Below are 10,878 nucleotides of genomic sequence, written 5' to 3'. Positions count from 1 at the left end.
GCACCTACCACCTGGCCATTGTGAGCAAGTGAAGAGAGGAAACGTTCCTCACTTGTGCCATAACCACTCACATCTTTAAATTTTTTATTATAATATATTTTATTTTTTTGTTGATTTATAGTTTATTTTGAGAGATTGAATGTTTTCAAGAGCAGGGNAGCACAGAGCCCAATGCAGGGCTCAAACTCACAAACCATAAGATCATGACCTGAGCCAAAATCAAGCCAGATGGATGCTCTACCAACTGAGCCCCTAGACACCCTGATGTGTGCCATTTTGTGCCATACTGTTTTGATTACTTTTGCTTCTTAGTGTAGTTTGAAATGTGGGATGCCAATACCTCCAGTTTTGTTCTCAAGATTATCTTGTTTATTTATAGTCTGTTGTGGTTCCATACAAATATTAGGATTATTTGTTGTAGTTCTTTGAAAAATGCTATATTACTGGTGCTTTGATAAGGACTGCATTGAATCTGTAGAGCGCTTTGGGTACTATGGACATTTAAAAATACTAATTAATCCATTCCCCCAACATATTATATTTTTCCATTTGTTTGTATTATCTTCAGTTTCCTACAACAGTATTTTCTTCATTTTAGAGTATAGATCTTTTACCTCCTTGGTTAAATTTATTCCTAGGTATTTCATTGTTTTTGGTGCAGTTGTAAATGGGATTGTTTTTCTTAAATTCTCTTTCTGCTACTTTGTTATTGGCATATAGAATATTAATATACAGAATTCTGTATATTAATTTTGCACCTGGAAACTTAATTTATTACTCTGTTAGTTTTTTGGTGGAGTCTTTAGGGTTTTCTGTATATGGTATTATGTTATTTGCAAGTAGTGACAGTTTTACTTTCTCCTTACCAATTTGGATACCTTTTCTTATTCTTGTCTAACTGCTACAGCTAGGACTTCCAATACTATGTTGAAAAAAGTGACAAGAACATCCTTGTCTTGTTCCTAATCTTAGAAGAAAAGCTTTCAACTTTTCGCGACTGAGTATGAGGTCAGCTGTGGGTTTGTCATATGTGGCCTTTATTATGTTGAAGTATGTTCCTTCTAAACCCAGTTGCTGAGATTTTTTATCATGAATGTTGAATTTTGTCAGCTGCTTTTTTCTGCATATATTAAGGTGATAATATGATTTTTTATTCTTCATTTTGTTAACGTGTGTCGCATTTATTTGCAAATACTGAACCATCCTTACACCCCTAGAATAAATCCCATTTAATCATCATAAATGATCCTTTTAAAGTATGTTTGGTTTGCTAATATTTTAGCATAGACTTTTTGAATCTATGTCCTTCAGGGATATTATCCTATAATTTTTCTTTCTTTCATTCTTTTTTTTTGTAGTGTCTTTATGGTTTTGGTACCAGGGTAATGTTGGCCTCACAGAATGAATTGGAAATTTTACTTCTCTTTTTTTTTTTTTTTGGAATAGTTTGAGAAAGATATGTATTAATTTTCTTTTCATAAATGGTAACATGCATCTGTGAAACCACTGGGCCTGGACTTTTGTTTATTGGGAGTGTTTTGATTATGGATTCACTTTTTTTATGCATAATTGGTCTGCTTAGATTTTCAATTTCTTCCTGATTCAATTTGAGAAGATTGTATATTTCTAGAATTTTATCTGTTTCTTGTAGATTGCCCAGTTTTGGGGTATTTAACCTGTATGTTAGTCTTTTATAATACTTCATATTTCCATGGTGTTAGTTTTAACTTCTTTTGTTTATGGTTTTGAGTCTGTTTTTTCTTGATGATTCTGGCAAATGGTCTGTCAATTTTGTTTGTCTTTTCAAAGAACCAGCTCTTAGTTTCACTGATATTTTCTCTAAGTTTCTATTTCCTTTATTTCTACTCTGATCTTTATTACTCTTCTTCTAATTTGGGGTTTTGTTCTTTTTCTAGTTCCTTTAGGTGTTAAGGTTAGATTGAGATTTTTCTTGTTTCTTGAGGTAGGTCATAGTGTATTGTTTCCATTTTCATTTGTTTCCACATATTTTTTTAAATTTCCTCCTTGATTCCTTCATTGACCTAGTTGTATGACAGCATATTGTTTTAACTGCAGCATATTTGTGTTTTTACTAGTTCTTTTCTTATAATTGATTTCTAATTATTACCATTGTTGTTAGAAAAGGTGCTTGATAGGATTTTAATGTTAAATTTATTGAGATTTATTTTGTGACATAACATATGATCTGGAAAATGTTGCATGTGCATTTGTAAAGAAATGTGAATTCTTCTGTTTTTGGGTGGAATGTTCTGTATATATCTGTTAAATCTGTCTGCTCTAATGATTCATTTGAAACCACTGTTTCTTAATAGATTTTCTGTCTGGATAATCTATCTATTGACATAAGTGGGGTGTTAAAGTTCCCTACTGTTATAGTATTACTGTTAATTTCTACCTTCTTATGTCTGTTAACATTTGCTTTTTATATTTGCTGTATATGTCGGGTGCATATTTACTGTTGTTATATCTTCTTGTTGGATTGATCTCCTTATCATTATGTAATGCCTTTATCTCTTGTTACAGTCTTTGTTTTAAACTCTATTTTGTTTGGTATAAATATTGGTACTCCATCCAACTGTTTTTTGTGTATTTTGTTTTTGTTTTGTTTTTTTGCTTCCACCTGCATGAATATCTTTTTCCATCCCTTCACTTTTAGTCTGTGTATATCTTTTGGTCTGAGGTGAATCTGTTTTAGCATATAAATGAGTTTTGTTAATCTATTCAGTCACTCTTGATTGGAGCATTTAGTCCTTTTACAAGGTAATCATTCATAGACATATACTCATTGCCATTTTGTTAATTGTTTTCTGGTTGTTTTTTTAGTTTTTTCTGTTCCTTCTGTTGCTCTCTTCCTTTGTGATGTGATGGTGTTCTTTAGTGTTATGCTTGGGTTCCTTTCTCTTTATTTTTACAGGCTTGGGTTTATCGTTAGCATAAAGTTCATATATAACCTCCTATGTATATAGCAATCTATGTAAGTTGATGGTTGCTTAGGTTTGAAAACATTCAAAAGCACTAAATTTTATATCCCCCCATTTTATTTATATGATGTCATAGTTTAGAAAGTTTGCATACTGCCTAATATTCTAAATATAGTTGATTTTATTACTGTTATGTTTTTAACCTTCATACTAGTTTTATAAGTGATTCATCTACTACCTTTGCTGTATGTTTGCTTTTACCAGTGGAACTTTTTCCTTTCATAATTTTTTTCTGGGATATCTTTTTCTTTTCTAAAGAAATCCCTTTAACACTTATTGTAAGGCTGATGTAGTGATGATGAATTCCATTAACATTAGATGTTCATCTGGGAAACTTTTTATCTGTTTGTCAGTTCTGAGTGTGGTAAGCTTTTTCTTCCACTTTTAGCACTTTGAATATATCATGCCCTGTCCATCTGGCCTGCAAAGTCTCTGTTGGATCAGTCCATAGCTTTATTGACTTTCCTTTGTAAGTGCTTGCTTTTCCCTTGGTGCTTTTAAGATTCTCTCATTACGTTTTGACATTTTAATTATTATGTTTCCTGTGTGGACTTCCTTGGGTTCATCTTTTTTTGGGATTCCTGATATTCCTGGATGTCTCTCCTTCCCCAAGTTAGGGAAGTTGTCAGCTGTTATTTCTTCAAAAAAGTTTTCTGCTTCTTTCTCTTTCTTTCCTTCTGGGAACCCTGTAATGCCGAAGTTATTATGCTTAATGCAGTGATACCTTAACCTGTCCTAATTAAATTTTTTTTTCTTTTTGCTTTTCAGCTTGCTTGCTTTCCACTATCCTGTCTTCCATCTTACTGATCTGTTCTGCTTTCTCTACTGTTGCTGTCATTTTGGTTATTGTATTTTTCAGTTCTGATGGTTCTTTTTTGTATTTTCTGTCTCTCTGTTGAAGTTCTCACTGAACTTATCTACTCTTCTTTCAAGTCTGTTGAGCATCTTTGTGACCATTACTTTGAACTCTCTCAGGTAGATGGCTTATCTTTGTTTCACTTAGTTCTTTTTTTGAGGTCTTGTTCTTTTGTTTAGAACATCTTCCTCTGTCTCCTGACTTTCTCTGACTTGGTTTGTTTCTATGAATTATGTGGAATGGGTACTTCTCACAGTCTTGAAAAAGTAGCCTTCTAGAAGAATGTCTCCTGTGTAGAGTGTGTACTTGGTGGCTTTGGCTGGCTGTTTGGTGCTGGATGGGCATGGCTGGGGGACTCAGCACAGAGGCACCCTGTCAGGTCAGCTGGAGCCGGAGCAAGTGTAATCCCATGGTTCCTGGAGTGCTGTGCACCATGGTCACCCTGGAGGATCAGCTCAGGCCAGAAGTTTTTGGGGTGCTCCACCTTGGGGCTGCCTTGGTGGGATGGCTGTAAATGGCATGGGAGCAGGCCGGGTATGACATGAGCCTTGTGCCTTGGGTCACTTGGTGGGACAGCTGGAGCCGGTGTGGGTTAGAGGCCTGAGCAACTCTGCCCCTGGAGAGAGTTCTAGCAGTTATGCCCATTTGGCAGAGATTCTCGGGTTGGTAAATATGGGTTTCCTTCACTTAATAATCTAGTTTCCCTTTAAACTACTGTTTCTGTTTAGTTTTGTTTTTCTATGTCCCAGGGTGGGTAAGTCTGTACATGGGTCCCTCAGTGATATCCTTCTCTACTATGGGTTGCCACCTCAGGGTGGTTGTTCCCAATGTTAGTGTGTCTGCCTTTCCCACCTTCTTTATGTGGTCCCTCTATTCTTTGTCATGCAGAAGTTGTTCAGTCAGCCCTCAGTTCTTCTCTAGGAGGAGTTGTTCTGTTTGTAGGTGTAGACTTGGTGTATCTGGGAACAGAGTTCAGAGTATTTCTATGCTTCTATCTTGAACTGTCTTCTACTATATAGTATGCTCTTATGAGGTAGCAAGCTAGAGAAAAGTAAAAGGCTCTCTCAGTGTATCTCTATCTGTGTGATAGTATTTCGTGTGTGTGTGTGTGTGTGTGTGTGTGTGTGTTACAGTGAGAGGAAGAGACTGACCTAATGGCTTCCTTCTCTTCATGTAGTTTTTCTATCCTCCTATTGAAAATTATTTTCTTTTGCATCTCCTCTTTTAAAAATAGATATATGGAGGGGCACCTTGGTGGCTCAGTTGATTATATCCAACTCTTGATTTTGGCTCAGATCGTGATCCCAGGGTCATGGGATCAAGGCCTTTGTCAAGCTGTACACTGATAGCACATAGCCTGCTTGGGATTCTCTCTCCCTCTCTCTGCCCTTCCCCTGCTTGTGTGCATGCAGGCTCTCTCTAAAATAAAATACTTTAAAAAATAGATAAATTGACTCTCTCACTTTTCAAGTTTTACTTGGGTTTCCAATCTCGGTATCTCTATCAAACTTCAGTGTATGTAAGGATTTCCAGGGATACTTTTTAGAAAATAGAGATTTCCAGGCCTTTCAGAAATTCTTACTCAGTAGATACGCAGTGGGACCCAGAATCTGGGGTCTCACTCCTTCATATTCTAATTCAAGCAATCAAGGAACCACACTGTGAAAATACTTTTTCTCTGAGAATCCTTGCTATTGCTATAAATAGTAGCTACACATATTTTTCTTTTTACTTGTATGTATGTTGTCAACCAACCAGTTATCTGCATTTTGTCAGAAATTAAGGCAAAAGCATAGATACTGGATTCATAAAGGTATCTGTAGACCACTTTTATACTAAATTAATTTGATTATTTTTTATATCTCCACAATTGTAAATATTGTTAATTAAATAACAACTTTGCTTCAACTATAGGAGAATGCAAAAATACTCCAGGAGAGAAGCATTGCTTATATCAATTCAGATTCATCTATAGAAGGTAAATTTTATTTCTGATTATGAAACAATACATCATCTTTTCAGTCTGCAAATTTTAACTAACTTGTAAACTAAGATTATTCTCTTAACTATGAAATTCCTCGAGTATCTCCATTTTCCATTTTACCACAGAGAAAATGATTGATTCAAATGAATCATTATGATTCATAACTAAACTACTGATGGTAATTTCTTTAGTATATTTGCCATTTGCCTATCTGGAATTACTACTTAAAACTCTAGTAATGGGGCACCAGGTGGCTTAGTCGGTTGACTGTCCGACTTAGGCTCAGGTCATGATCTCACACTCTGTGAGTTCGAGCCCTGCATTGGGCTTTGTGCAGACAGCTCAGAGCCTGGAGCCTGCGTCGGATTCTGTGTCTCGCCTGTCTGCCCCTCCTCTGCTAGCACTCTTTCTCTCTCTCAAAAATAAGATCTTAAAAAAAAATTACCCCCCCCCCCCGCCAGTATTAACCATATTCTTCCTGTGGAGATATTAAAGGAATCTGGCTAAAATATTACAGAAGAATGTTTTACAGAATACTCCATATAGAAATACTTTCTGTACGGGAACAATTTGAAGTGAGCACAAACTAGATTTACCTTGGAACCTGACATGTGACACTTGTGTCTCTAGGCTTTCATTGTATGATTATTTCTAGATAAATGTCAGCATACTTAGAAGAAACTGAAATGCTCTAGTCTAATGTCTTGATATATACTGTCAAATTGAGTAAATAAGAAAGGAATGGTATAGCCTTATCACTTCCTTTGCCAAAGCCTCTCTCAAGAGATTCCACCTTAAGAATGACCCTACTAAGCGGGAGCTGCTGCCTTAGCAAAGTCCTCCTCTACCTTCCTCTGTACCTAGTGTGCTCCTTGGCCTCTCTTGCCCCCAAAGAACTATTTCCACAATTTTCTTAATTCCTTGGGAACGATGCCTTCAATATCAAGTCTATTATATCTTGTTTATAATTAGAAATAGACTTCTATTGGAATTTCACTTGGAAGTATTAAAATACATTGTATTTTATTTTTTCAGGCAATTATACTCTCAGAGTTGACTGTACACCCCTTCTTTACCAATTGGTGTATAAACTGACAAAAGAGGTATATAAATAGATGTCTTAATGTTTTCTGATGAAAAGATAAGTGAATAACATGTGTTTTCTTAATTTTTAAACTGGTGACAGAGCTGAATTGTAGAAATAGGAAGTCAAAACAAAATCTTTAATACACTACTTATATGACCTCTGTATAAAAATAGCATTGCTAGTCTTTCTAATAGGAGTTACTAATAATTGTGTAACTGTTGCCATGTAGATAGAGGGTATACAGTTTCATCTGGCAGAGACATTTGGATACAACAGAATGAGCTGGAATGGAGAAAGCCTTGGGTTCAGATCCTATAAAATGAATTCCAGCAGCATCAGTGATAAAAGGACATGGTCACTGAATCCAAACACTTTGCAATCTATAGAGGATACATACTTATGAGGAATTACATGTCAGTATAATATTGGTTACTATAATCAATGGACAACAATTGTGGAACAGAGAAGCTGAAACCCTGGGGTAGCTGGGGAAGCATCAGAAGATGTTTACAGAATAATGTTTTTGGGCTCTAAAACAGAAGGATGTGAAGATAAGAGAGAAGGCATTCTCAGCAGAGAACACAGTACCTAAAAAAATATGTGGAGATATGAAAGTATTTCCTGAACTGTAGGTGGCTCAGGGTGACCTAAGGTTTTGGTGGAAAGATGGTAAGAAATGGAGCATGACAAATAGGCCAAGTTCAGAAATATGGTGATGGAAAAATTAGAGAATCTGTTTTGTTTTTTTTTTTAAAGAGATCTGGAAGATCATTTCCTTTTCATTTATTTATTTTTAAATGTTTGTTTGTTTTTGAGAGAGCACAAGCTAGTGGGGGAAGGGCAGAGAGAGAGAGGGAGACACAGAATCTGAAGCAGGCTTCAGGCTCTGAGCTGTTGGCACAGAGCCCGATGTGGGGCTTTAACTCACGAACTATGAAATCATGAGTTCATGAGTGTCTGAGCCGAAGTCAGACACTTAACCGACTGAACTACCCAGACCCCAGAGAATCTTTAACAAGGTTATACATTATCATATTTGTTCATTAGAAAGATCACTCAGTATCAGTGTAGTGAATAGATTAAGCTATAGCGAGTCTAAAAGCAAACTGGAAATAATTCTTATAGGAATTTTGTAAATATTGATAGTGTACTCTGAACTCTAATGTACTCTAAAAATTACATGTACCTTTAATTGCTGTGCACTTCATTTAAATGGTTCATTATAGGATTTAGTTACATACATCTTTGAAGTATGTTATCACTTAGATTACAATGTGAAGTAGGTGCACTTTTCTGTAGGTACTATTTTCCATTTTCTCTTAATATTGTCTTTTCCTTTTCCCCCAATAAATGCCTTTAAAAACTGGTTTTCCCAAATGAGAGTCCTTTTATCACTCCCATCCCAACTCTCAACATATTGGGTAGCTTATGTTCTTGATACTTTTATTCGACTGTCCCATAAAAACATCTAAAAGCAAGCTGTGAGGAAAATTCTGAGAGAATCCTTCTCAGGACATGCATTTATGCTTTGTGCTGTCCTACAGAGATGGCTCCTGCCTTTGATGTCAAAGGCCCAAGAATTTCAGGGCCAATAGGGAGAAGTTGAGGTCTATGCCCCTTTGTATACTGGCAGATGCTTCTCTACGGCCATATTAAAACTCGGTAGAAAAAGACATTTTGATTCTACTGTGATGGACTATTACAATTTTACCAACCTCTAGTATGTGTTGGCAGAGTCAAACCATGCTGGTGACAGGAGTGTAGGGTGGGAGTGGTAGAGAGGGCAGAGCTTAGAGAGAGGGCAACTGCCTGATTGAAGAAATGGGACAAGGTGTTGAAATACCAGAGGGTCAGCATTTATGACCATGCAGACCACAGAGACAGAAAGTATGTTCTAGGAGGTGCAGGCTAGAGGGGTACGTTTCTGGTTAGTGCTAGACTGAAATGGCGAGTCCAGAGAATGAGCAGGTTTCTCAGGGAATTTAGTGTAAGCAGGATGTAGGAACTGAAGCAGGTTCTCAGCTACTGCAAGTTGGCAGGAGCAGAGTAGATAGGGCCTGGGCAGCGGGCTGGGAAGGAGCAGAATGTCCCTGCAGCCGTAACATGCTGGTGGGGAAGGGGGGACTGTGGAGTGCCCAGACTACCTTTAAGCTGCGTACTCATGTGCAATGATGAGGCAACAACCAACTCTGTATAAAGGCCAGAGAAAAATATCAGAGGGATTGATGTTTATGTTAAAATGGGGACCATTATCCCCATCTCCATAGATGAGAAAACTAGGGTTTAAAGAAGGGAAGCAATGCACCATAGGTTATGATGCTTTCAGAGCTGCAAATACAAAATTCAGGCAATACATGTAGTCATGAGGATCTAAAACAGACATGTCAGCCTTCGCAGTCCACACTTTTTCTACTGCGTGGCCTTGCTTTTCTCCAGATTGTGGAGAAAGGAGAGTGTAAGTTGATGGCCATACTTTTAATGAGGGGAGTAAAAGAGGTTCAGGTATTCATAGAAGCTCTTAAAATCCCCGAGTAGAATGTGAGGTTACGTAGAGCTTTTAAAACCCATCAAATTCCAACTTAGTTTGAATACAATTTGACTTTCCAAAACAGCAGTTCCTGCTTGCCCCAGTCCCCCTCCCCGCACAAAACCAGGACTTCGACTGCCCATTTCAGGCTTAGACTCTCTAGCTCCATCTGCTGCCCTGAAGCCTCTCTTTAAAGGTTTTCTCAGACAGAAGCGACTTCCTAAAGTAAATCTTGTATCTAAAGATTCCCCCAGTGACTTACCACTCAAGAATATCTAAGCTGCTAAAAATTAAAGTGATAACATTTGTTAAAAATCGGAAACTCTGTTAAAAAAGTTTACCAAAATAAGCCAGAAATCTTATCCCAGGTATGTGGCAAAATTACCATTAGGCAGGCAACAAAAATGAACAAGAATATGGTTGAATTTTTTTGTTGTTGCCATTTGCTTGTTTTTCTATAAAGAGCATGATACACCTCCATATGGTTAGAAGTTGATAACCTATAGTTTTATTATTGGCATAAATTTAGCTGCTTCTGCCTCTAAATCCCAATATTTGACTTTTCTTTCCAGATATCCAGCCCAGATGATGGTTTTGAGGGTAAGTCTCTTTATGAAAGCTGGTTGGAAAAGGACCCTTCATCTGAAAATAAAGATTTTCCTAGGTAAATTACTTGTATATTGTCTACCATAGATCAATTATGAATTCCTTTGCCCCTTGTTTCTCCAGACATGTAATTCTCAGCTGTGTCAACAATTTGAGTAGAAAGATAATCCAAAAGAATCCCTGTGTGGTCTTGATTTTGCTAAGGGAACAGAATAGCTAAGTCTTAGAATCTATAATAAATTCTAGTTTTGCAAATTTTTAGCCAAAATTATTTTGCCATATATTTTGCATTCTTGCATTAAATTTTAGATATGTATTAAATGCATTAGTAAATAATGTAATACCAAATGATAATGATGAAGTAAAAAAATGGGTTATTTGCTTCTAAATTTAAGGGACATTGTAAGTAACTGCCAAATTGCATCTTTACCTGTAATGAATTTAGATTTACTAACTTTTACCTTCTCATTCACACAAGTTTCCCTGAATTTTTTTTTCTCCTGAAATACTATTTCTAAAAACCAGCAGTTGATGGTAGCAGTTTATAGCTTCACTCCATATTCCAAATAAGTCTTGTGAAAGTTTGTGTTTCCATTATAAAAGTTTTACATGCTTGTAAAAAAAAAAAAAAAAAAGTAGAAAAAAGTTTTAAAAAACATCCAGTATTTACATCTCAAAAACACATTGGAAGTATATAGTTACTTCCTAATACATCTGTAATTTTCTGCTTTGCTTACCATTTTATTATAAATTTCTCCAGGTTACTGCATATATATTCATATGTACGTATGTAGTGGTTTCTTTACATGTAAAAAA

At 36.3% G+C, this 10,878-nt stretch overlaps 1 protein-coding gene across 1 annotated transcript in view; it reads left to right on the top strand.

Moving 5' to 3' along the window:
- NAALAD2 (N-acetylated alpha-linked acidic dipeptidase 2) overlaps positions 1–10,878 on the top strand; it is a 61,188-nt gene that overhangs the window by 34,993 nt on the left and 15,317 nt on the right. The window contains exons 14-16 of the mRNA XM_077780609.1: positions 5,773–5,836; positions 6,878–6,945; positions 10,029–10,120. Coding sequence (XP_077636735.1) covers positions 5,773–5,836; positions 6,878–6,945; positions 10,029–10,120 — 224 coding nt within the window. The remainder of the gene's footprint in view (positions 1–5,772; positions 5,837–6,877; positions 6,946–10,028; positions 10,121–10,878) is intronic.

Source organism: Crocuta crocuta, unplaced genomic scaffold (assembly GCF_008692635.1).
Source record: "Crocuta crocuta isolate KB4526 unplaced genomic scaffold, BGI_CrCroc_1.0 scaffold78, whole genome shotgun sequence".
Lineage (NCBI taxonomy): Eukaryota > Metazoa > Chordata > Mammalia > Carnivora > Hyaenidae > Crocuta > Crocuta crocuta.
Note: the sequence above shows the minus strand (reverse complement) of the source record. Positions and strands in the feature narration are given on the sequence as shown.